General features: G+C 51.4%; 2 protein-coding genes across 2 annotated transcripts in view; one reads left to right on the top strand and one right to left on the bottom strand.

Annotated features, from left to right (window-relative positions):
* The window catches only part of LOC130344232 (vang-like protein 1), a gene marked incomplete at its 5' end in the record, with an annotated part of 52,854 nt that extends 38,650 nt beyond the window's left edge, over positions 1–14,204 (top strand). Inside the window, 3 exons of the mRNA XM_056554402.1 lie at positions 11,075–11,192; positions 12,713–12,938; positions 13,735–14,204. Coding sequence (XP_056410377.1) covers positions 11,075–11,192; positions 12,713–12,938; positions 13,735–14,010 — 620 coding nt within the window. The remainder of the gene's footprint in view (positions 1–11,074; positions 11,193–12,712; positions 12,939–13,734) is intronic.
* A 2,743-nt stretch (positions 14,205–16,947) lies between these two features.
* Positions 16,948–26,824, bottom strand: part of LOC130344231 (calsequestrin-2-like) — a 69,962-nt gene continuing 60,085 nt past the window's right edge. Inside the window, exons 10-11 of the mRNA XM_056554401.1 lie at positions 19,607–19,681; positions 16,948–17,463 (exon numbers count right to left, since the gene is read on the bottom strand). Of these exons, the coding sequence (XP_056410376.1) occupies positions 17,215–17,463; positions 19,607–19,681 (324 nt within the window). The 3' untranslated portion in view covers positions 16,948–17,214. The remainder of the gene's footprint in view (positions 17,464–19,606; positions 19,682–26,824) is intronic.

The raw sequence follows: 26,824 nt of genomic DNA, 5'->3' as shown, positions 1-26,824 counted from the left end.
TTCCTCGGGGGGGGGGGGGGGGTGGGGGTGGTAGCACTAAGGCTTTGCCTGCTCCGTCCTCTATGTGGGTCCTTGAAGGTGGCACTAAGGCTCTGTCCTCTATGTGGCTCTATGGCTCTGTCCTCTATGTGAGTCCTCTGGGGCAGCACTAAGGCAATGTATGCTTCTTCCTTTATGTGAGTGCTCAGGAGTGGCACTATGGCTCTGTCTGCTTCATCCTTTATGTGAGTCCTCGGGGATGGCACTAAGGCTTTGTCTGCTCTGTCATCTACTTGAGTCCTTAGGGGCAGCACTATGGCTCTGTCTGCTCTGTCCTTTGTGTGAGACCTCGGGGGTGGCACTATGGCTCTGTCTGCTTCATCCTTTATGTGAGTCCTCGGGGATGGCACTAAGGCTTTGTCGGCTCTGTCATCTACTTTAGTCCTCAGGGGCAGCACTATGGCTCTGTCTGCTCTGTCCTTTGTGTGATACCTCGGGGGTGGCACTATGGCTCTGTCTGCTCCGTCCCCTATGCGAGTGCTCAGGTAAGGCACTAAGGCTGTGTCTACTCTGTCCTCTATGTGAGTTCTCAGGGGCGGCACTAAGGCTCTGTCTGCTCCATCCTCTATGTGAGTCCTTGGGGTCGGCATTAAGGCTTTGTCTGCTCTGTCCTCTATGTGAGGCCTCGGGGGAGGCACTAAGTCTTTGTCTGCTCTGTCCTCTATGTGAGTCCTCATGGGAGGCACTAAGGCTCTGTCTTCTCTGTACTCTATGTGAGTCCTCAGGGGAGGCACTTTGGCTCTGTCTGCTCTGTCCTCTATGTGAGTACTTGGGGCAGCACTATGGCTCTGTCTGCTTCGTCCTTTATGTGAGTCCTCAGGGATGGCACTAAGGCTTTGGCTGCTCTGTCCTCTACATGAGTCCTCTGGGGCGGCACTAAGGCTCTGTCAGCTTCGTCCTTTATGCGAGTCCTCCGGGGTGGCACTATGGCTCTCTCTGCTCTGTCCCCTAGGCGAGTCCTCGGGGGCGGCACTATGGCTCTATCTGCTCCATTCCCTATGCGAGTCCTCGGGGGCGGCACTAAGGCTCTGTCTGATCTGTCCTTTATGTGACTCCTCGGGGGAGGCACTAAGGCCCTGTCTGCTCCGTCCTCTATGTGAATCCTTGGGGGTGACACTAAGGCTCTGTCTGCTCCGGTCTCTATGTGAGTCCTCGGGGGAGGCACTAAGGCTCTGTCTGCTCCGTCCTCTATGTGAGTCCTCAGGGACAGCACTAAGGCTCTGTCTACTCCGGTCTCTATGTGAGTCCTCGGGGGAGGCACTAAGGCTCTATCTGATCTGTCCTTTATGTGAGTTTTCAGGACTACACTAAGGCTCTGTCTATGCCATCCTCTATGTGAGGCCTCGGGGGCAGCACTAAGGCTCTGTCTGCTCTGTCCTCTATGTGAGTTCTCAGGGACGGCACGATGGCTCTGTCTGCTCCGTCCTCTATGTGAGTCCTCGGGGATGCCATTAAGGCTCTGTCTGCTCTGTCCTCTATGTGAGTCCTCAGGGACGCCATTAAGGCTCTGTCTACGCCACCCTCTATGTGAGGCCTCGGGGGCAGCACTAAGGCTCTGTCTGCTCTGTCCTCAAGGTGAGTCCTCGGGGATGCCATTAAGGCTCTGTCTGCTCTGTCCTCTATGTGAGTCCTCAGGGACGCCATTAAGGCTCTGTCTACGCCACCCTCTATGTGAGGCCTCGGGGGCAGCACTAAGGCTCTGTCTGCTCTGTCCTCAATGTGAGTCCTCAGGGACGGCACTATGGCTCTGTCTGCTCCGTCCTCTATGTGAGTCCTCGGGGATGCCATTAAGGCTCTGTCTGCTCTGTCCTCTATGTGAGTCATCTGGGGTGGCACTAAGGCTCTGTCTACTGTGTCCTCTATGTGAGTCCTTGGGGACGGCTTTATGGCTCTGTTTGCTCTGTTCTCTATGTGAGACCTCGGGGTGGCACTAAGGCTCTGTCTGCTCTTTCCTTTATGTGAGTCCTCGGGGACAGCACTAAGGCTCTGTCTGCTGTGTCTTCTATGGGAGTCCTCGGGGACAGCACTAAGGCTCTGTCTGCTCTGTCCTCTATGTGAGTCCTCGGGGGCGGCATTAAGGCTCTGTCTGCTCTGTGCTCTATGTGAGTCATCTTGGGTGGCACTAAGGCTCTGTCTGCTCTGTCCTCTGTGTGAGTCCTTGGGGGCGGCACTAAGGCTTTGTCTGCTCTGTCCTCTATTTGCATCCTAGGGGGCAGCACTAAGGCTCTGTCTGCTCCATCCTCTATGTGAGTCCTCAGGGACAGCACTAAGGCTGGGTCTGCTTTGTCCTCTATGAGAGTCCTCATGGACGGCATCAAGGCTCTGTCTGCTGTGTCCTCTATGTGAATCCCGAGGGACAGCACTCAGGCTCTTTCTGCTCCTTCCTCTATGCGAGTCCTCGGGGGAGGCACTAAGGCTCTGTCTGCCCTGTCCTTTATGTGAGTCCTCAGGGGCGGCACTATGGCTCTGTCTGCTCTGTCCTCTATGTGAGTCCTCGGGGGCAGCACTATGGCTCTGTCTGCTCGGTCTCTATGTGAGTCCTCGGGGCGGCACTAAGGCTCTGTCTGCTCTGTCCTCTGTGTGAGTCCTCTTCATGAGTCCTCTGGGGCGGCATTAAGGCAATGTCTGCTTCGTCCTTTATGCGAGTCCTCAGGGACGGCACTATAGCTCTGTCTGCTCCGTCCTCTATGTGAGTCCTCGGGGGTGGCACTAAGGCTCGGTCTGCTCTGTCCTTTATGTGAATCCTCAGGGACAGCACTAAGGCTCTGTCTGTTCCGTCCTCTATGTGAGTCCTCAGGGGCAGCACTAAGGCTCTGTCTGCTCCATCTTCTATGTGAGTCCTCGGGGGTGGCACTAAGGTTCTCTCTGCTTTATCCTCTATGTGAGTCCTCGGGGGTGGCACTAAGGCTCTGTCTGCTCTGTCTTCTATGTGAGTCCTCTGGGGTTGCACTAAGGCTTTGTCTGCTCTGTCCTCTATGTGAGTCCTCGGGGTGGCACTAAGGCTCTGTCTGCTGTGTCCACTATGTGAGTCCTCGGGGGAGGCACTAAGGCTCTGTCTGCTGTGTCCTCTATATGAGTCCTCGGGAACAGCACTATGGCTCTGTCTACTCTGTCCTCTATGCGAGTCCTCGAGGGCGGCACTAAGGCTCTGTCTGCTGTTTCCTCTATGTGAGTCCTCGAGGGCGGCACTAAGGCTCTGTCTGCTGTGTCCTCTATGTGAGTCCTCGGGGACAGCACTAAGGCTCTGTCTGCTCGGTCCTCTATGTGAGTCATCTGGGGTGGCACTAAGGCTTTGTCTGCTCTGTCCTCTATTTGCATCCTAGGGGGCAGCACTGAGGCTCTGTCTGCTCCATCCTCTATGTGAGTCCTCAGGGACAGCACTAAGGCTGTGTCTGCTCTGTCCTCTATGTGAATCCTCATGGACGGCACTAAGGCTCTGTCTGCTTTGTCCTCTATGTGAGTCCTGAGGGACAGCACTCAGGCTCTCTCTGCTCTGTCCTTTATGTGAATCCTCAGGGACAGCTCTAAGGTTCTGTCTGTTCTGTCCTCTATGTGAGTCCTCTGGGGCGGCACTAAGGCTCTGTCTGCTCCGTCTTCTATGTGAGTCCTCGGGGGTGGCACTAAGGTTCTCTCTGCTCTATCCTCTATGTGAGTCCTCGGGGGTGGCACTAAGGCTCTGTCTGCTCTGTCTTCTATGTGAGTCCTCTGGGGTTGCACTAAGGATCTGTTCTCTATGTGAGTCCTCGGGGTGGCACTAAGGCTCTGTCTGCTGTGTCCTCTATGTGAGTCCTTGGGGGAGGCACTAAGGCTCTGTCTGCTGTGTCCTCTATATGAGACCTCAGGAACAGCACTATGGCTCTGTCTACTCTGTCCTCTATGCGAGTCCTCGAGGGCGGCACTAAGGCTCTGTCTGCTGTGTCCTCTATGTGAGTCCTCGAGGGCGGCACTAAGGCTCTGTCTGCTCTGTCCTCTATGTGAGTCCTCAGGGGTGGCATTAAGGCTCTGTCTGCTCTGTCCTCTATGTGAGTCATCTGGGGTGGCACTAAGGCTTTGTCTGCTCTGTCCTCTATTTGCATCCTAGGGGGCAGCACTGAGGCTCTGTCTGCTCCATCCTCTATGTGAGTCCTCAGGGACAGCACTAAGGGTGTGTCTGCTCTGTCCTCTATGTGAGTCCTCATGGACGGCACTAAGGCTCTCTCTGCTGTGTCCTCTATGTGAGTCCTGAGGGACAGCACTCAGGCTCTTTCTGCTCCTTCCTCTATGTGAGTCCTCAGGGGAGGCACTAAGGCTCTGTCTGCCCTGTCCTCTATGTGAGTCCTCAGGGGCGGCACTATGGCTCTTTCTGCCCTGTCCTCTATGTGAGTCTTCGGCGGCAGCACTAAGGCTCTGTCTGCTCTGTCCTATATGTGAGTCCTCGGGGGCAGCACTATGGCTCTGTCTGCTCGGTCTCTATGTGAGTCCTCAGGGGCGGCACTAAGGCTCTGTCTGCTCTGTCCTCTGTGAGTCCTCAGGGCGACACTAAGGCTCTGTCTGCTCCGTCTTCTATGTGAGTCCTCGGGGGTGGCACTAAGGGTCTCTCTGCTCTATCCTCTATGTGATTCCTCTGGGGTTGCACTAAGGCTCTGTCTGCTCTGTCCTCTATGTGAGTCCTTGGGGTGGCACTAAGGCTCTGTCTGCTGTGTCCTCTATGTGAGTCCTCGGGGGAGGCACTAAGGCTCTGTCTGCTGTGTCCTCTATGTGAGTCCTCGGGGGAGGCACTAAGGCTCTGTCTGCTGTGTCCTCTATGTGAGTCCTCGGGAACAGCACTAAGGCTCTGTCGGCTCTGTCCTCTATGCGAGTCCTCGAGGGCGGCATTAAGGCTCTGTCTGCTCTGTGCTCTATGTGAGTCATCTTGGGTGGCACTAAGGCTCTGTCTGCTCTGTCCTCTGTGTGAGTCCTTGGGGGCTTCACTAAGGCTTTGTCTGCTCTGTCCTCTATTTGCATCCTAGGGGGCAGCACTAAGGCTCTGTCTGCTCCATCCTCTATGTGAGTCCTCAGGGACAGCACTAAGGCTGGGTCTGCTTTGTCCTCTATGAGAGTCCTCATGGACGGCATCAAGGCTCTGTCTGCTGTGTCCTCTATGTGAATCCCGAGGGACAGCACTCAGGCTCTTTCTGCTCCTTCCTCTATGTGAGTCCTCGGGGGAGGCACTAAGGCTCTTTCTGCCCTGTCCTCTATGTGAGTCCTCAGGGGCGGCACTATGGCTCTATCTGCTCTGTCCTCTATGTGAGTCCTCGGGGGCAGCACTATGGCTCTGTCTGCTCGGTCTCTATGTTAGTCCTCGGGGCGGCACTAAGGCTCTGTCTGCTCTGTCCTCTGTGTGAGTCCTCTTCATGAGTCCTCTGGGGCGGCATTAAGGCAATGTCTGCTTCGTCCTTTATGCGAGTCCTCAGGGACGGCACTATAGCTCTGTCTGCTCCGTCCTCTATGTGAGTCCTCGGGGGTGGCACTAAGGCTCGGTCTGCTCTGTCCTTTATGTGAATCCTCAGGGACAGCACTAAGGCTCTGTCTGTTCCGTCCTCTATGTGAGTCCTCAGGGGCGGCACTAAGGCTCTGTCTGCTCCATCTTCTATGTGAGTCCTCGAGGGTGGCACTAAGGTTCTCTCTGCTTTATCCTCTATGTGAGTCCTCGGGGGTGGCACTAAGGCTCTGTCTGCTCTGTCTTCTATGTGAGTCCTCTGGGGTTGCACTAAGGCTCTGTCTGCTCTGTCCTCTATGTGAGTCCTCGGGGTGGCACTAAGGCTCTGTCTGCTGTGTCCTCTATGTGAGTCCTCGGGGGAGGCACTAAGGCTCTGTCTGCTGTGTCCTCTATATGAGTCCTCGGGAACAGCACTATGGCTCTGTCTACTCTGTCCTCTATGCGAGTCCTCGAGGGCGGCACTAAGGCTCTGTCTGCTGTTTCCTCTATGTGAGTCCTCGAGGGCGGCACTAAGGCTCTGTCTGCTCTGTCCTCTATGTGAGTCCTCAGGGGTGGCATTAAGGCTCTGTCTGCTCTGTCCTCTGTGAGTCCTCAGGGCGACACTAAGGCTCTGTCTGCCCTGTCCTCTATGTGAGTCTTCGGCGGCAGCACTAAGGCTCTGTCTTCCCTGTCCTCTATGTGAGTCCTCAGGGGCGGCACTTTGGCTCTGTCTGCCCTGTCCTCTATGTGAGTCTTCGGCGGCAGCACTAAAGCTCTGTCTGCTCTGTCCTATATGTGAGTCCTCGGGGGCAGCACTATGGCTCTGTCTGCTCGGTTTCTATGTGAGTCCTCAGGGGCGGCACTAAGGCTCTGTCTGCTCTGTCCTCTATGTGAGTCCTCAGTGGCGGCACTAAGGCTCTGTCTGCTCTGTCCTCTGTGAGTCCTCAGGGCGACACTAAGGCTCTGTCTGCTCCGTCTTCTATGTGAGTCCTCGGGGGTGGCACTAAGGGTCTCTCTGCTCTATCCTCTATGTGAGTCCTCTGGGGTTGCACTAAGGCTCTGTCTGCTCTGTCCTCTATGTGAGTCCTTGGGGTGGCACTAAGGCTCTGTCTACTGTGTCCTCTATGTGAGTACTCGGGGGAGGCACTAAGGCTCTGTCTGCTGTGTCCTCTATGTGAGTCCTCGGGGAGGCACTAAGGCTCTGTCTGCTGTGTCCTCTATGTGAGTCCTCGGGAACAGCACTATGGCTCTGTCGGCTCTGTCCTCTATGCGAGTCCTCGAGGGCGGCACTAAGGCTCTGTCTGCTCTGTCCTCTATGCGAGTCCTCGAGAGCGGCACTAAGGCTCTGTCTGCTGTGTCTTCTATGTGAGTCCTCGGGGACAGCACTAATGCTCTGTCTGCTCTGTCCACTATGTGAGTCCTCGGGGGCGGCATTAAGGCTCTGTCTGCTCTGTCCTCTATGTGAGTCATCTGGGGTGGCACTAAGGCTCTGTCTGCTCTGTCCTCTGTGTGAGTCCTCGGGGGCGGCACTAAGGCTTTGTCTGCTCTGTCCTCTATTTGCATCCTAGGGGGCAGCACTGAGGCTCTGTCTGCTCCATCCTCTATGTGAGTCCTGAGGGACAGCACTCAGGCTCTTTCTGCTCCTTCCTCTATGTGAGTCCTCGGGGGAGGCACTAAGGCTCTGTCTGCCCTGTCCTCTATGTGAGTCCTCAGGGGTGGCACTATGGCTCTGTCTGCTCTGTCATCTATGTGAGTCTTCGGCGGCAACACTAAGGCTCTGTCTGCTCTTTCCTCTATGTGAGTCCTCGGGGGCAGCACTATGGCTCTGTCTGCTCGGTCTCTATGTGAATCCTCAGGGGCGGCACTAAGGCTCTGTCTGCTCTGTCCTCTATGTGAGTCCTCAGGGGCGGCACTAAGGCTCTGTCTGCTCTGTCCTCTATGTGAGTCCTCAGGGCGGCACTAAGGCTCTGTCTGCTCTGTCTTCTATGTGAGTCCTCGGGGTTGCACTAAGGGTCTCTCTGCTCTATACTCTATGTGAGCCCTCGGGGGGGGGGGGGGCACTAAGGTTCTCTCTGCTCTGTCCTTTATGTGAGTCATCTGGGTTGGCATTAAGGCTCTGTCTGCTCTGTCCTCTATGTGAGTCCTCGGGGTGGCACTAAGGCTCTGTCTGCTGTGTCCTCTATGTGAGTCCTCGGGGGTGGCACTAAGGTTCTCTCTGCTCTGTCCTTTATGTGAGTCCTCTGGGGTGGCACTAAGGCTCTGTCTGCTCTGTCCTCTATGTGAGTCCTCGGGGGAGGCACTAAGTTTCTGTCTGCTGTGTCCTCTATTTGAGTCCTCGGGGGAGGCACTAAGTTTCTGTCTGCTGTGTCCTCTATGTGAGTCCTCGGGAACAGCACAATGGCTCTGTCTGCTCTGTCCTCTATGCGAGTCCTCGCGGGCGGCACTAAGGCTCTGTCTGCTCGGTCCTCTATGTGAGTCCTCGGGGGAGGCACTAAGGCTCTTTCTGCTGTGTCCTCTATGTGAGTCCTTGGGGGTTGCACTAAGGCTCTGTCTGCTCTGTCCTCTATGCGAGTCCTCGGGGCCGGCACTAAGGCTCTGTCTGCCCTGTCCTCTATGTGAGTCCTCGGGGGCGGTACTAAGGTTCTATCTGCTCTGTCCTCTATGTGTGTCCTCGGGGGCGGCACTAAGGCTCTGTCTGCTGTGTCCTCTATGTGAGTCCTCGAGGGCGGCACTAAGGCTCTTTCTGCTCTGTCCTCTATGTGAGTCCTCAGGGGTGGCATTAAGGCTCTGTCTGCTCTGTCCTCTATGTGAGTCATCTGGGGTGGCACTAAGGCTTTGATTGCTCTGTCCTCTATTTGCATCCTAGGGGGCAGCACTGAGGCTCTGTCTGCTCCATCCTCTATGTGAGTCCTCAGGGACAGCACTAAGGGTGTGTCTGCTCTGTCCTCTATGTGAGTCCTCATGGACGGCACTAAGGCTCTGTCTGCTGTGTCCTCTATGTGAGTCCTGAGGGACAGCACTCAGGCTCTTTCTGCTCCTTCCTCTATGTGAGTCCTCAGGGGAGGCACTAAGGCTCTGTCTGCCCTGTCCTCTATGTGAGTCCTCAGGGGCAGCACTATGGCTCTGTCTGCCCTGTCCTCTATGTGAGTCTTCGGCGGCAGCACTAAGGCTCTGTCTGCTCTGTCCTATATGTGAGTCCTCGGGGGCAGCACTATGGCTCTGTCTGCTCGGTCTCTATGTGGGTCCTCAGGGACGGCACTAAGGCTCTGTCTGCTCTGTCCTCTATGTGAGTCCTCAGTGGCGGCACTAAGGCTCTGTCTGCTCTGTCCTCTGTGAGTCCTCTGGGCGACACTAAGGCTCTGTCTCCTCCGTCTTCTATGTGAGTCCTCGGGGGTGGCACTAAGGGTCTCTCTGCTCTATCCTCTATGTGAGTCCTCTGGGGTTGCACTAAGGCTCTGTCTGCTCTGTCCTCTATGTGAGTCCTTGGGGAGGCACTAAGGCTCTGTCTGCTGTGTCCTCTATGTGAGTCCTCGGGGGAGGCACTAAGGCTCTGTCTGCTGTGTCCTCTATGTGAGTCCTCGCGGGAGGCACTAAGGCTCTGTCTGCTGTGTCCTCTATGTGAGTTCTCGGGAACAGCACTATGGCTCTGTCGGCTCTGTCCTCTATGCGAGTCCTCGAGGGCGGCACTAAGGCTCTGTCTGCTGTGTCTTCTATGTGAGTCCTCGGGGACAGCACTAATGCTCTGTCTGCTCTGTCCACTATGTGAGTCCTCGGGGGCGGCATTAAGGCTCTGTCTGCTCTGTCCTCTATGTGAGTCATCTGGGGTGGCACTAAGGCTCTGTCTGATCTGTCCTCTGTGTGAGTCCTCGGGGGCGGCACTAAGGCTTTGTCTGCTCTGTCCTCTATTTGCATCCTAGGGGGCAGCACTGAGGCTCTGTTCGCTCCATCCTCTATGTGAGTCCTGAGGGACAGCACTCAGGCTCTTTCTGCTCCTTCCTCTATGTGAGTCCTCGGGGGAGGCACTAAGGCTCTGTCTGCCCTGTCCTCTATGTGAGTCCTCAGGGGTGGCACTATGGCTCTGTCTGCTCTGTCATCTATGTGAGTCTTCGGCGGCAACACTAAGGCTCTGTCTGCTCTTTCCTCTATGTGAGTCCTCGGGGGCAGCACTATGGCTCTGTCTGCTCGGTCTCTATGTGAGTCCTCAGGGGCGGCACTAAGGCTCTGTCTGCTCTGTCCTCTATGTGAGTCCTCAGGGGCGGCACTAAGGCTCTGTCTGCTCTGTCCTCTATGTGAGTCCTCAGGGCGGCACTAAGGCTCTGTCTGCTCTGTCTTCTATGTGAGTCCTCGGGGTTGCACTAAGGGTCTCTCTGCTCTATACTCTATGTGAGTCCTCGGGGGGGGGGGGGGGCACTAAGGTTCTCTCTGCTCTGTCCTCTATGTGAGTCATCTGGGTTGGCACTAAGGCTCTGTCTGCTCTGTCCTCTATGTGAGTCCTCGGGGTGGCACTAAGGCTCTGTCTGCTGTGTCCTCTATGTGAGTCCTCGGGGGTGGCACTAAGGTTCTCTCTGCTCTATCCTCTATGTGAGTCCTCGGGGGGGCACTAAGGTTCTCTCTGTTCTGTCCTTTATGTGAGTCCTCTGGGGTGGCACTAAGGCTCTGTCTGCTCTGTCCTCTATGTGAGTCCTCGGGGGAGGCACTAAGTTTCTGTCTGCTGTGTCCTCTATTTGAGTCCTCGGGGGAGGCACTAAGTTTCTGTCTGCTGTGTCCTCTATGTGAGTCCTCGGGAACAGCACAATGGCTCTGTCTGCCCTGTCCTCTATGCGAGTCCTCGCGGGCGGCACTAAGGCTCTGTCTGCTCGGTCCTCTATGTGAGTCCTCGGGGGAGGCACTAAGGCTCTTTCTGCTGTGTCCTCTATGTGAGTCCTTGGGGGTGGCACTAAGGCTCTGTCTGCTCTGTCCTCTATGCGAGTCCTCGGGGCCGGCACTAAGGCTCTGTCTGCCCTGTCCTCTATGTGAGTCCTCGGGGGCGGCACTAAGGTTCTATCTTCTCTGTCCTCTATGTGTGTCCTCGGGGGCGGCACTAAGGCTCTGTCTGCTGTGTCCTCTATGTGAGTCCTCGGGGGCGGCACTAAGGCTCTGTCTGCTGTGTCCACTTTGTGAGTCCTCGGGGCCAGCACTAAGGCTCTGTCTGCCCTGTCCTTTATGTGAGTCCTCGGGGGCGGCACTAAGGTTCTATCTGCTCTGTCCTCTATGTGTGTCCTTGGGGGCGGCCCTAAGGCTCTGTCTGCTGTGTCCTCTATGTGAGTCCTCGGGGGCGACACTAAGGCTCTGTCTGCTCTGTCCTCTATGTGAGTCCTTGGGGGCGGCACTAAGGCTATGTCCAGAGATCGTCCTGATTGGTAATATGATGGGATCTCTTTGGCCTGTAGCTGGTAGGAGGAAGGTTCCAGATAATGCGTGTGCCCCAGGGTTGTCCACTCAGGTCAGAGGTCATTTCACCAACCCCATTATTAGGGTAGAGGGTAGCACCTGTTGTAGGGGGATGATGTCATATGGTTGTGTAATATAACCGGTTCTCTGCTCTTATTCTGACTCAAGGTTTGGAAGACAGCAACATGAGCCAATCACAGGCCCTGATCCCCTCAACCACCAACTACAAGGACAGATACTACGCTGACATCGAGCACGAGCGCAAGATACGCAGGCGGCGCGCCAGGTGACCAGCAGTCATCGACAATATGTTCCTGTATAAACAGTCTGTACTGTTAGAGATGACAGCTATATGCAGTCTGGATTATTGTAGATTATAGCAGACTGCATGGTTCTTTACAGTGTTTATTGTTCTAGATCACATGGTGCCTGGTATATACAGTGTGCATTGTTCTATATCATACAGTGCCTGGTATATACAGTGTGCATTGTTCTAGATAACACAGTGCCTGGTATATACAGTGTGCATTGTTCTATATCACACAGTGCCTGGTATATACAGTGTGCATTGTTCTAGATCACACAGTGCCTGGTATATACAGTGTGCATTGTTCTAGATAACACAGTGCCTGGTATATACAGTGTGCATTGTTCTATATCACACAGTGCCTGGTATATACAGTGTGCATTGTTCTAGATAACACAGTGCCTGGTATATACAGTGTGCATTGTTCTAGATAACACAGTGCCTGGTATATACAGTGTGCATTGTTCTATATCACACAGTGCCTGGTATATACAGTGTGCATTGTTCTAGATAACACAGTGCCTGGTATATACAGTGTGCATTGTTCTATATCACACAGTGCCTGGTATATACAGTGTGCATTGTTCTAGATAACACAGTGCCTGGTATATACAGTGTGCATTGTTCTAGATCACATGGCACCCGGTATATACAGTGTGCATTGTTCTAGATCACATGGCACCCGTTATATACAGTGTGCATTGTTCTAGATCACACGGTGCCTGTTATATAGTGTTTATTGTTCTAGATAACACAGTGCCTGGTATATACAGTGTGCATTGTTCTAGACGACACGGTGCCTGGTATATACAGTGTGCATTGTTCTAGATCACACGGTGCCAGTTATATAGTGTTTATTGTTCTAGATCACATGGTGCCTGTTATATACCGTGTGCATAGTTCTAGATTACATGGTGCCTGTTATATTCACTGTGCATTGTTCAAGATCACACGGTGCCTGGTATATTCACTGTGCATTGTTCTAGATCACAAAGTGCCCTGTATATACAGTGTGTATTGTTCTAGATCCTGGTATATAGTGTGTATTTAATTGTTCTAGATTGCATGGTTCCTGTTATATACAGTATGCATTGTTCTAGATCATAGGTGCCTGTTATATACATTGTGTATTGTTCTAGATCACTTAGTGCCTGGTATACACAGTGTGCATTGTTCTAGATCATAGGTGCCTGTTATATACAGAGTGTATTGTTCTAGATCACACGGTGCGTGGTATATACAGTGTGTATTGTTCTAGATCCTGGTATATAGTGTGTATTTAATTGTTCTAGATTGCTTGGTTCCTGTTATATACAGTATGCATTGTTTTAGATCACTTGGTGCCTGGTATTTACAGGGTGCATTGTTCTAGATCATAGATGCCTGCTATATACATTGTGTATTGTTCTAGATCACTTAGTGCCTGGTATACAGTGTGCATGGTTCTAGATCACTTGGTAGCAGGTATATCCATAGTGACATGTATTGTCTGTTCTCAGGCTGGTGGTCACGGTCCACAGGTCCTTCTCTCAGGTTCAACGTCTGGATAACAGGATGAAGTCTGAACCAGCGATAGACCCCAGAGAGGTGGCTCAGGGCATCTTCCCCCTCATAGCCCAGAGCCTACAGCGCTACCTGCGGGCAACGCATCAGACTCACCTGTACAGCATGGAGGCCATCATCCAGCACCTGACCCTGTGCCTGACCCACAACATGTCCCCTCAGGTAACACTATGGGGGGGCTCACCTGTACAGCACTGAGGAGATCACGTGTTCCCCAAATGCACAGCAAATTATACCAAGGGGTTAAAAGAGGCCAAGGCCATTTGGACATACACAGAGGACCCAGGTGGTCTAGGGCAGTGAAGAGGTTAATGTTTGCATCAATGAAGGTCCATAATTTAAAAACACATTAATCCCTACATTCTTGCTGGTCTAGGGCAGCAAACAGTTAAATAGGGTTATCCTAAGTCATCTGTAATGTATTTGTTATTCACCTCATTTACCAAAAATGACTCAACCCAGAAAAAAGTATTGGCCACTAGATGTCTCCTTTTCCTGCAATCTACTGTCCACTGCCTGTTGTTAGGGGAATTCTGTCCTTAGCAGCAGAGAGACCAAGATGGAATAGAGGAAGTGGGGGGTGGGGCTTAGGATTCTCTCTTATCTCTGACCAGACAAAGTTCTGGGCAGCTGTCCCTTGTGTGAATGTAATCTCCTCTCCTCCTTCTCTGTAGTCTCCATTATTATACACAGTTCACTGCTTAGACCAGGGCCGCTTTTATGATGTAACCCTTTTCTTGCTGTGATGCTGCTGTTTCTTTGCTTTCTGCTCATGGAGTTCTATGGAGATTCAGGAAAAACACTTCCTGGTAAAACCCATTATCACATATCGGCCGTACATTACAGCCCACCGGCACAGGAAGACCCTATATGGCAAAATCTGAAATCTGCTCCAGCCCTGAGTCGCGGGAGGTTTCTTCCGTAATTCTCACAATATCTGACTTCTTCTATCTCACAGGCCTTTTTGGAGCAGTATCTGCGCCCGGGGCCCCCATGTCAGTACTCCGGGGCCCAGCCCGCTGTGTGGACCTTAGTGAGTGAGGAGTCAGTGACCCGAAGCCTGAAGTCCAACCTGACGTTCTGTCTCCGCGGCGCGGACGCTCAGCTGGTGGTGAGTGTGAGCGCCATTCCCAGCCTGACCCTCACCGAGAACTTCATCCCACCAAACTCCCACCGCTTCATAGTGCAGCTGTATCCGCAGGCGCTGGACGTCAGCACCATATCGCCAGCATAGTCGTATCCTACGCATGTATATACCGCTATATATATTCCATGTATATACTACACCTGTAACCCCAACTGTAATGTGTATATATCATCCTGTTATCACGTGTGTATTATATATCAGACCATTATATGCCAAACCACATGATATTATAATTGTAACAAGAGGTGATGACATCATCATCCTGATCAGTATTAACAACATTAAAGGTCATTTTTGGAAATATTCAGCTGCTGCCACCTGTACATCCATAGACGAAATCATCTACACCCCTACACTAATATATAGATAACACAGGATCCGTCATTCACTATAAACACCTCCTGTTCTGTAGAGATCACTTCTCAGCAGTCTCCTCCTCATCATCATCACAGACAGGATTACACTGACAGGTATCATCTATATATAGATAACACAGGATCCACCATTCACTATAGACTGTTCTGTAGAGATCACTTCTCAGCAGTCTCCATCATCACAGACAGGATTACACTGACAGGTAACAACTATATATAGATAACACAGGATCCACCATTCACTATAGACTGTTCTGTAGAGATCACTTCTCAGCAGTCTCCATCATCACAGACAGGATTACACTTATAGGTAACACTATATATAGATAACACAGGATCCGCCATTCCCTATAAACTGACCCCTCCTGTTCTGTAGAGATCACTTCTCAGCAGTCTCCTCCTCATCATCACAGACAGGATTACACTGACAGGTAACACTATATATAGATAACACAAGAACAACCATTCACTATAGACTCACCCCTCCTGTTCTGTAGAGATCACTTCTCAGCAGTCTCCATCATCATAGACCGGATTATACTGACAGGTAACATCTATATATAGATAACACAGGATCCGCCATTCACTATAGACTGACCCCTCCTGTTCTGTAGAGATCACTTCTCAGCAGTCTCCTCATCATCATCACAGACAGGATTACACTGACAGGTAACAACTATATATAGATAACACAAGAACAACCATTCACTATAGACTGTTCTGTAGAGATCACTTCTCAGCAGTCTCCATCATCACAGACAGGATTACATTGACAGGTAACATCTATATATAGATAACACAGGATCCGCCATTCACTATAGACTGTTCTGTAGAGATCACTTCTCAGCAGTCTCCTCATCATCACAGACAGGATTACATTGACAGGTAACATCTATATATAGATAACACAGGATCCGCCATTCACTATAGACTGTTCTGTAGAGATCACTTCTCAGCAGTCTCCTCATCATCATCACAGACAGGATTACACTGACAGGTAACAACTATATATAGATAACACAAGAACAACCATTCACTATAGACTGTTCTGTAGAGATCACTTCTCAGCAGTCTCCATCATCACAGACAGGATTACACTGACAGGTAACAACTATATATAGATAACACAAGAACAACCATTCACTATAGACTGTTCTGTAGAGATCACTTCTCAGCAGTCTCCATCATCACAGACAGGATTACATTGACAGGTAACATCTATATATAGATAACACAGGATCCGCCATTCACTATAGACTGTTCTGTAGAGATCACTTCTCAGCAGTCTCCTCATCATCACAGACAGGATTACACTGACAGGTGATACCTATATATAGATAACACAGGATCCACCATTCACTATAGACTGACACCTCCTGTTCTGTAGAGATCACTTCTCAGCAGTCTCCATCATCACAGACAGGATTATACTGACAGGTAACATCTATATATAGATAACACAGGATCCACCATTCACTATAGACTGACCCCTCCTGTTCTGTAGAGATCACTTCTCAGCAGTCTCCTCATCATCATCACAGACAGGATTACACTGACAGGTATCATCTATATATAGATAACACAGGATCCACCATTCACTATAGACTGTTCTGTAGAGATCACTTCTCAGCAGTCTCCATCATCACAGACAGGATTACACTGACAGGTAACATCTATATATAGATAACACAGGATCCGCCATTCACTATAGACTGTTCTGTAGAGATCACTTCTCAGCAGTCTCCTCCTCATCACAGACAGGATTACACTGACAGGTAACATCTATATATAGATAACACAGGATCCGCCATTCACTATAGACTGTTCTGTAGAGATCACTTCTCAGCAGTCTCCTCATCATCACAGACAGGATTACACTGACAGGTAACATCTATATATAGATAACACAGGATCCGCCATTCACTATAGACTGTTCTGTAGAGATCACTTCTCAGCAGTCTCCTCATCATCACAGACAGGATTACACTGACAGGTAACATCTATATATAGATAACACAGGATCCACCATTCACTATAGACTGTCACCTCCTGTTCTGTAGAGATCACTTCTCAGCAGTCTCCATCATCACAGACAGGATTACACGGACAGGTAACATCTATATATAGATAACACAGGATCCACCATTCACTATAGACTGACCCCTCCTGTTCTGTAGAGATCACTTCTCAGCAGTCTCCATCATCACAGACAGGATTACACGGACAGGTAACATCTATATATAGATAACACAGGATCCACCATTCACTATAGACTGACCCCTCCTGTTCTGTAGAGATCACTTCTCAGCAGTCTCCATCATCACAGACAGGATTACACGGACAGGTAACATCTATATATAGATAACACAGGATCCGCCATTCATTATAGACTCTTCTGTAGAGATCACTTCTCAGCAGTCTCCTCATCATCATCACAGACAGGATTACACGGACAGGTAACATCTATATATAGATAACACAGGATCCGCCATTCATTATAGACTCTTCTGTAGAGATCACTTCTCAGCAGTCTCCTCATCATCATCACAGACAGGATTACACTGACAGGTAACATCTATATATAGATAACACAGGATCCACCATTCACTATAGACTGTTCTGTAGAGATCACTTCTCAGCAGTCTCTTCACCAATGAATATTTATTGAATATTTTTACCATTTCATTTAGAAGATTTAGAGAGCTGCCTGAACTGATCACATGGCTCCTGATTCTGGATCTGTGGCTCATTCGTGGTCATCTTATAGAGAAGTAACAAAATGATTGCAGATTGTCCCATGTGACCGTCACAATAACGTATGATACCGCCATCCGGATATAAGGTCCATAACATGCGCGTTCATACATCACACGCTATAGGATATAAGGACCAGTTGGCTCCCGGTAAGTCTTAGGTTTTAATCATCATCGTCATCATCGTCATCATCGTCATCATCGTCATCATCATCATCGTCATCATCATCATCGTCATCATCATCGTCATCGTCGTCGTCTTCGTCTTCGTCATCGTCATCATCGTCATCATCTTTGTCATCATCGTCTTCAGTGTTCACCTTCCCAGATAACACGTCCTCAATCCACTGCTCCAGTTCAGACGGTGACGGTAAATCTTCAGCGTCATCCATTTCCAACCAGACACTGTCCGCCTGAAAAAAACGGAGAGAAGGTCTGACCTGAAACGTTCCCAACTGAGAAGGAACACAACCGCCTGGACTGTACATCTGGAGGGTTTATGTGAGTAATGGGAGGGGTTGTATGAGTAATGGGAGGGGTTATATGAGTAATGGGAGGGGTTATATGAGTAATGGGAGGGGTTATAAGGAGTAGTAGGAGGGGTTATATGGAGTAATTGGAGGGGTTATGTGAGTAATGGGAGGGGTTGTATGAGTAATGGGAGGGGTTATATGAGTAATGGGAGGGGTTATATGGAGTAATTGGAGGGGTTATGTGAGTAATGGGAGGGGTTGTATGGAGTAATGGGAGGGGTTATATGGAGTAATTGGAGGGGTTATATGGAGTAATGGGAGGGGTTATATGGAGTAATGGGAGGGGTTATAAGGAGTAGTAGGAGGGGTTATAAGGAGTAGTAGGAGGGGTTATATATAGTAATGGGAGGGGTTATATAGAGTAATGGGAGGGGTTATATGGAGTAATGGGAGGGGTTATAAGGAGTAGTAGGAGGGGTTATAAGGAGTAGTAGGAGGGGTTATATAGAGTAATGGGAGGGGTTATAAGTAGTAGGAGGGGTAATACAGAGTAATGGGAGGGGTTATATGGAGTAGTAGGAGGGGTTAGATAGAGTGATTGGAGGGGTTATATGGAGTAGTAGGAGGGGTTATATAGAGTAATGGGAAGGGTTATAAAGAGTAGTAGGAGGTATTAAAAGGAGTAGTAGGAGGGGTTATATAGATTAGTAGGAGGGGTTATATAGAGTAATGGGAGGGGTTGTAAGGAGTAGTAGGAGGGGTTATAGGGAGTAGTAGGAGGGGTTATATAGAGTAATGGGAGGGGTTATAAGGAGTAGTACGAGGTGTTTTAAGAAGTGGTAGGAGGGGTTATATAGATTAGTAGGAGGAGGGGTTATATAGAGTAATGGGAGGGGTTATAAGGAGTAGTAGGAGGGGTTATACAGATTAGTAGAAGGGGTTATATAGAGTAATAGGAAGGGTTATAAGGAGTAGTCGGAGGTTTTATAAAGAGTAATGGGAAGGGTTATAAGGAGTAGTAGGAGGTGTTATATAGAGTAATGGGAAGGGTTACAAGAAGTAGTAGGAAGGGTTATATAGAGTAATGGGAGGGGTTATAAGGAGTAGTAGGAAGGGTTATATAGAGTAATGGGAGGGGTTATAAGGAGTAGTACGAGGTGTTTTAAGAAGTGGTAGGAGGGGTTATATAGATTAGTAGGAGGAGGGGTTATATAGAGTAATGGGAGGGGTTATAAGGAGTAGTAGGAGGGGTTATACAGATTAGTAGAAGGGGTTATATAGAGTAATGGGAGGGGTTATAAGGAGTAGTCAGAGGTTTTATATAGAGTAATGGGAGGGGTTACAAGAAGTAGTAGGAGGTGTTATATAGAGTTATGGGAAGGGTTACAAGAAGTAGTAGGAGGTGTTATATAGAGTAATGGGAAGGGTTATAAGGAGTAGTAGGAGGTGTTATATAGAGTAATGGGAGGGGTTATAAGGAGTAGTAGGAAGGGTTATATAGAGTAATGGGAGGGGTTATAAGGAGTAGTCGGAGGTTTTATAGAGAGTAATGGGAGGGGTTACAAGAAGTAGTAGGAGGTGTTATATAGAGTAATGGGAAGGGTTACAAGAAGTAGTAGGAGGTGTTATATAGAGTAATGGGAAGGGTTACAAGAAGTAGTAGGAGGTGTTATATAGAGTAATGGGAAGGGTTATAAGGAGTAGTAGGAGGTGTTATATAGAGTAATGGGAAGGGTTATAAGGAGTAGTAGGAAGGGTTATATAGAGTAATGGGAGGGGTTATAAGGAGTAGTAGGAGGTGTTATATAGAGTAATGGGAAGGGTTACAAGAAGTAGTAGGAGGTGTTATATAGAGTAATGGGAAGGGTTATAAGGAGTAGTAGGAGGTGTTATATAGAGTAATGGGAAGGGTTATAAGGAGTAGTAGGAAGGGTTATATAGAGTAATGGGAGGGGTTATAAGGAGTAGTAGGAAGGGTTATATAGAGTAATGGGAGGGGTTATAAGGAGTAGTAGGAAGAGTATATGATAATTACATGGGGTAAAACATGGATATCTGAGCTGTATGGGGTCACATGACTCACATCTGTCACATTGACCACCCCGATCTGTGGCCGGAACAGGTCGATACGGAACGTCTTCTCCCAATATGTCACCAGCTGTGGGGAGAAGAGTGCAGGACATCATACATAGTGCAGGACATCATACATAGTGCAGGTCACTGAGGACATCATACATAGTGCAGGTCATCATACATAGTGCAGGTCACTGAGGACATCATACATAGTGAAGGTCATTGAGAACATCATACATAGTGCAGGACATCATACAAAGTGCAGGTCATCATACATAGTGCAGGTCACTGAGGACATCATACATAGTGTGGGACATCATACATAATGCAGGTGACTGAGGACAGAGAGGATTGGGGCCCGGGGCACAAGTCGGCCATTTCTATACAGGTTTGCTTGCACTGTATTTCATGCCTCCACCCTCCCTCATCTAACCATGTTCTATAGAATTAGGAACAGGTCTCCATATGTTAAAAGGAAGCCATAGTCTAGAAGGGATAGAGAAGTCTGGAGGGGACAGAGAAGTCTGGAGGAGGACAGAGAAGTTTGGAGAAGATTGGAAAGTCTGGAGAAGGACAGGAATATGAAGGAGAACAGAGGAGTCTGGAGAAGAACAGAGGGATCAGGAGGAGAACAGAGGGGTCTGGAGAAGAACCGAGGGATCAGGAGGAGAACAAAGGGGTCTGGAGAAGAACAGAGTGATCAGGATGAGAACAGGGGAACAGAGGGGTCTGGAGAAAAACAGAGGGATCAGTAAGAGAACAAAGGTGTGTGGAGGAGAACAAAGGGGTTTGGAGAAGAACAGAGGGGTCTGGAAGAGATCAGATGGGTCTGGTGGAGGACATAGGAGTCTGGAGGAGGACAGAGTAGTCTGGAGGAGGACAGAGTAGTCTGGAGGAGGACAGAGTAGTCTGGAAGAGGGGTCTGGAGGAGGAAAGAGGGGTCTGGAGGAGGAAAGAGGGATCAGGAGGAGAACAGAGAAATCTGGAGGAGAACAGAGGAGTCTGAAGGAGGACAGATGGATCTGGAGGAGAACAGAGGGATTAGGTGGAGAACAATGGGGTCTGGAGGAGGACAGAGGAGTCTGTAGGAAAACAGTGGAATCTGATCTGGAGGAGAACTGAGGAGTCTGGAGGAGGACAGAGGGGTCTGGAGGAGTCTGGAGGAGGACAGATGGGTCTGGAGGGGAACAGAGGGGTCTGGAGGAGGACAGAGCAGTCTGGAGGAGGACAGAGCAGTCTGGAGGAGGACAGAGTAGTCAGGAGGAGGACAGAGTAGTCAGGAGGAGGACAGAGTCGTCTGGAGGAGAACAGAGGAGTCTGGAAAGAATAGAGGGGTCTGGAAAGAATAGAGGGGTCTGGAGGTGGAAAGAGGGCTCTGGAGGAGGAAAGAGGGATCAGGAGGAGAACAGAGGGGTCTGGGGGAGAACAGAGGGATCATGAGGAGAACAGAGAAATCTGGAGGAATACAGAGGAATCTGAAGGAGGACAGAGGGGTCTGGAGGAAAACAGAGGGGTCTGGAGGAGAACAGTGGGGTCTGGAGGAGGACAGAGGAGTCTGGAGGAATACAGAGGAATCTGATCTGGAGGAGAACAGAGGGGTCTGGAGGAGGACAGAGGGGTCTGGAGGAGGACAGAGGGGTCTGAAGGAGAACAGAGGGGTCTGGAGGAAAGCAGAGGGGTCTGGAGAAGGACAGTGGGATAAGGAGGAGAACAGAGGGGTCTGGAGGAGAACAGAGGGATCAGGAGGAGAACAGAGAAATCTGGAGGAGAACAGAGGAGTCTGAAGGAGGACAGATGGGTCTGGAGGAGAACAGAGGGATTAGGTGGAGAACAATGGGGTCCGGAGGAGGACAGAGGAGTCTGTAGGAAAACAGAGGAATCTGATCTGGAGGAGAACTGAGGAGTCTGGAGGAGGACAGAGGGGTCTGGAGGAGTCTGGAGGAGGACAGAGGGGTCTGGAGGAGTCTGGAGGAGGACAGATGGGTCTGGAGGGGAACAGAGGGGTCTGGAGGAGGACAGAGCAGTCAGGAGGAGGACAGAGTAGTCAGGAGGAGGACAGAGTAGTCAGGAGGAGGACAGAGTCGTCTGGAGGAGAACAGAGGAGTATGGAAAGAATAGAGGGGTCTGGAAAGAATAGAGGGGTCTGGAGGTGGAAAGAGGGCTCTGGAGGAGGAAAGAGGGATCAGGAGGAGATCAGAGGGGTCTGGAGGAGAACAGAGGGATCAGGAGGAGAACAGAGGGATTAGGTGGAGAACAATGGGGTCCGGAGGAGGACAGAGGAGTCTGTAGGAAAACAGAGGAATCTGATCTGGAGGAGAACTGAGGAGTCTGGAGGAGGACAGTGGGGTCTGGAGGAGTCTGGAGGAGGACAGAGGGGTCTGGAGGAGTCTGGAGGAGGACAGATGGGTCTGGAGGGGAACAGAGGGGTCTGGAGGAGGACAGAGCAGTCAGGAGGAGGACAGAGTAGTCAGGAGGAGGACAGAGTAGTCAGGAGGAGGACAGAGTCGTCTGGAGGAGAACAGAGGAGTATGGAAAGAATAGAGGGGTCTGGAAAGAATAGAGGGGTCTGGAGGTGGAAAGAGGGATCAGGAGGAGATCAGAGGGGTCTGGAGGAGAACAGAGGGATCAGGAGGAGAACAGAGAAATCTGGAGGAGAACAGAGGAGTCTGAAGGAGGACAGAGGGGTCTGGAGGAAAACAGAGGGGTCTGGAGGAGAACAGAGGGATTAGGTGGAGAACAGTGGGGTCTGGAGGAGGACAGAGGAGTCTGGAGAAATACAGAGGAATCTGATCTGGAGGAGAACAGAGGGGTCTGGAGGAGGACAGAGGGGTCTGGAGGAGGACAGAGGGGTCTGAAGGAGAACAGAAGGGTCTGGAGGAAAGCAGAGGGGTCTGGAGAAGGACAGTGTGATAAGGAGGAGAACAGAGGGGTCTGGAGGAGAACAGCAGGGTCTGGAAGAGAACAGTGGGGTCTGGAGGAGGGCAGAGGAGTCTGGAGGAGAACAGAGGGGTCTGGATGAGAACAGAGGGGTCTGGATGAGAACAGAGAGGTCTGGATGAGAACAGAGGGGTCTAAAGGAGGACAGGGGAGTCTGGTGGAGAACAGAGGGGTCTGGAGGAGGACAGAGGGATCTGGAGGAGAACAAAGGGGTCTGGAGGAGAACAGAGGGGTCTGGAGGAGAACAGAGGGGTCTGGAGGAGAACAGAGGGGTATGGGGGACAAAAGAGGGGTCTGGCGGAGGAAATAAGGATCAGGAGGAGAACAGAGAAATCTGGAGGAGAACAGAGAAGTCTGAAGGAGGACAGATGGGTCTGGAGGAAAACAGAGGGGTCTGGAGGAAAACAGAGGGATTAGGTGGAGAACAGCGGGGTCTGGAGGAGGACAGAGGAGTCTGGAGGAAAACAGAGGAATCTGATCTGGAGGAGAACAGAGGGGTCTGGAGGAGGACAGAGGGGTCTGGAGGACAGAGGGGTCCGGAGGAGAACAGAAGGGTCTGGAGGAAAGCAGAGGGGTCTGGAGAAGGACAGTGGGATAAGGAGGAGAACAGCGGGGTCTGGAGGAGAACAGCGGGGTCTGGAGGAGAACAGCGGGGTCTGGAGAAGAACAGCGGGGTCTGGAGGAGGGCAGAGGAGTCTGGAGGAGAACAGAGGGGTCTGGATGAGAACAGAGGGGTCTGGATGAGAACAGAGGGGTCTGGATGAGAACAGAGGGGTCTGGATGAGAACAGAGGGGTCTGGAGGAGAACAGAGGGGTCTAAAGGAGGACAGAACAGTCTGGAGGAGGACAGAGCAGTCTGGAGGAGGACAGAGTAGTCAGGAGGAGGACAGAGTAGTCAGGAGGAGGACAGAGTAGTCAGGAGGAGGACAGAGTTGTCTGGAGGAGAACAGAGGAGTCTGGAAAGAAAAGAGGGGTCTGGAGGTGGAAAGAGGGCTCTGGAGGAGGAAAGAGGGATCAGGAGGAGAACAGAGGGGTCTGGAGGAGAACAGAGGGATCAGGAGGAGAACAGAGGAGTCTGAAGGAGGACAGAGGGGTCTGGAGGAAAACAGAGGGGTCTGGAGGAGAACAGAGGGATTAGGTGGAGAACAGTGGGGTCTGGAGGAGAACAGAGGGGTCTGGAGGAGGACAGAGGGGTCAGGAGGAGGACAGAGGGGTCTGAAGGAGAACAGAAGGGTCTGGAGGAAAGTAGAGGGGTCTGGAGAAGGACAGTGGGATAAGGAGGAGAACAGAGGGGTCTGGAGGAGAACAGCAGGGTCTGGAGGAGAACAGTGGGGTCTGGAGGAGGGCAGAGGAGTCTGGAGGAGAACAGAGGGGTCTGGATGAGAACAGAGGGGTCTGGATGAGAACAGAGAGGTCTGGATGAGAACAGAGGGGTCTAAAGGAGGACAGGGGAGTCTGGTGGAGAACAGAGGGGTCTGGAGGAGGACAGAGGGATCTGGATGAGAACAGAGGGGTCTGGATGAGAACAGAGGGGTCTGGATGAGAACAGAGGGGTCTGGAGGAGAACAGAGGGGTCTAAAGGAGGACAGAGCAGTCTGGAGGAGGACAGAGTAGTCAGGAGGAGGACAGAGTAGTCAGCAGGAGGACAGAGTAGTCAGGAGGAGGACAGAGTTGTCTGGAGGAGAACAGAGGAGTCTGGAAAGAATAGAGGGGTCTGGAGGTGGAAAGAGGGCTCTGGAGAAGGAAAGAGGGATCAGGAGGAGAACAGAGGGGTCTGGAGGAGAACAGAGGGATCAGGAGGAGAACAGAGGAGTCTGAAGGAGGACAGAGGGGTCTGGAGGAAAACAGAGGGGTCTGGAGGAGAACAGAGGGATTAGGTGGAGAACAGTGGGGTCTGGAGGAGAACAGAGGGGTCTGGAGGAGGACAGAGGGGTCTGGAGGAGGACAGAGGGGTCTGGAGGAGGACAGAAGGGTCTGGAGGAAAGTAGAGGGGTCTGGAGAAGGACAGTGGGATAAGGAGGAGAACAGAGGGGTCTGGAGGAGAACAGCAGGGTCTGGAGGAGAACAGTGGGGTCTGGAGGAGGGCAGAGGAGTCTGGAGGAGAACAGAGGGGTCTGGATGAGAACAGAGAGGTCTGGATGAGAACAGAGGGGTCTAAAGGAGGACAGGGGAGTCTGGTGGAGAACAGAGGGGTCTGGAGGAGGACAGAGGGATCTGGAGGAGAACAAAGGGGTCTGGAGGAGAACAGAGGGGTCTGGAGGAGAACAGAGGGGTCTGGAGGAGAACAGAGGGGTATGGAGGACGAAAGAGGGGTCTGGCGAAGGAAATAAGGATCAGGAGGTGAACAGAGAAATCTGGAGGAGAACAGAGGAGTCTGAAGGAGGACAGATGGGTCTGGAGGAAAACAGAGGGGTCTGGAGGAAAACAGAGGGATTAGGTGGAGAACAGCGGGGTCTGGAGGAGGACAGAGGAGTCTGGAGGAAAACAGAGGAATCTGATCTGGAGGAGAACAGAGGGGTCTGGAGGAGGACAGAGGGGTCTGGAGGACAGAGGGGTCCGGAGGAGAACAGAAGGGTCTGGAGGAAAGCAGAGGGGTCTGGAGAAGGACAGTGGGATAAGGAGGAGAACAGAGGGGTCTGGAGGAGAACAGCAGGGTCTGGAGGAGAACAGCGGGGTCTGGAGGAGGGCAGAGGAGTCTGGAGGAGAACAGAGGGGTCTGGATGAGAACAGAGGGGTCTGGATGAGAACAGAGGGATCTGGATGAGAACAGAGGGGTCTGGATGAGAACAGAGGGGTCTGGAGGAGGACAGAGGGGTCTGGAGGAGGACAGAGGGGTCTGGAGGAGGACAGAGGAGTCCAGAGGAGACCAGAGGGGTCTGGATGAGAACAAAGGGGGCTGGAGGAGAACAGAGGGGTATGGAGGAGGACAAAGGAGTCTGAGGTAGAACAGAGGAATCAGGAGGAGAACGGAAGGATCAGGAGAAGAAAACAGGGGTCAGGAGGAAGACAGAGGGGTTTGGAGGAGAACAGAGGAGTCTGGAGGAAGACAGAGGGGTCTGGAGGAGAACAGAGGGATTAGGAGGAGAACAGTGGAGTCTGGAGGAGGACAGAGGGATCTGATCTGGAGGAGAAAAGAGGGGTCTTGAGGATAACAGAGGAGTCAGAAGGAGAACAGAGGAGTCCAGAGGAGAACAGAGGGATCAGGAGGAGAACAGAGGGATCAGGAGAAGAAACAGGGGTCTGGAGGAAGACAGAGGGATCTGGAGGAGAACAGAGGGATTAAGAGGAGAACAGTGGGGTCTGGAGAAGAACCGAGGGATCAGGAGGAGAACAAAGGGGTCTGGAAAAGAACAGAGGGGTCTGGAAGAGAACAGATGGGTCTGGAGGAGGACAGAGGAGTCTGGAGGAGAACAGAGGAGTCTGGAGGAGAACAGAGGAGTCTGGAGGAGAACAGAGGAGTCTGGAGGAGAACAGAGGGATCAGGAGGAGAACAGAGGGATCAGGAGAAGAAACAGGGGTCTGGAGGAAGACAGAGGGGTCTGGAGGAGAACAGAGGGATTAAGAGGAGAACAGAGAGGTCTGGAGAAGAACCAAGGGATCAGGAGGAGAACAAAGGGGTCTGGAGAAGAACAGAGGGGTCTAGAAGAGAACATATGGGTCTGGAGGAGGACAGAGGAGTCTGGATGAGTCTGGAGGAGGACAGATGGGTCTGGAGGAGAACAGAGGAATCAGGAGGAGGACAGAGTAGTCAGGAGGAGGACAGAGTAGTCAGGAGGAGGACAGAGTAGTCTGGAAAGAATAGAGGGGTCTGGAGGTGGAAAGAGGGCTCTGGAGGAGGAAAGAGGGATCAGGAGGAGAACAGAGGGGTCTGGAGGAGAACAGAGGGATCAGGAGGAGAACAGAGAAATCTGGAGGAGAACAGAGGAGTCTGAAGGAGGACAGAGGGGTCTGGAGGAAAACAGAGGGGTCTGGAGGAGAACAGAGGGATTAGGTGGAGAACAGTGGGGTCTGGAGGAGGACAGAGGAGCCTGGAGAAATACAGAGGAATCTGATCTGGAGGAGAACAGAGGGGTCTGGAGGAGGACAGAGGGGTCTGAAGGATAACAGAAGGGTCTGGAGGAAAGCAGTGGGATAAGTGGGATAAGGAGGAGAACAGAGGGGTCTGGAGGAGAACAGCAGGGTCTGAAGGAGAACAGTAGGGTCTGGAGGAGGGCTGAGGAGTCTGGAGGAGAACAGAGGGGTCTAGATGAGAACAGAGGGGTCTGGATGAGAACAGAGGGGTCTGGATGAG

Source organism: Hyla sarda, unplaced genomic scaffold (assembly GCF_029499605.1).
Source record: "Hyla sarda isolate aHylSar1 unplaced genomic scaffold, aHylSar1.hap1 scaffold_709, whole genome shotgun sequence".
Lineage (NCBI taxonomy): Eukaryota > Metazoa > Chordata > Amphibia > Anura > Hylidae > Hyla > Hyla sarda.
Note: the sequence above shows the minus strand (reverse complement) of the source record. Positions and strands in the feature narration are given on the sequence as shown.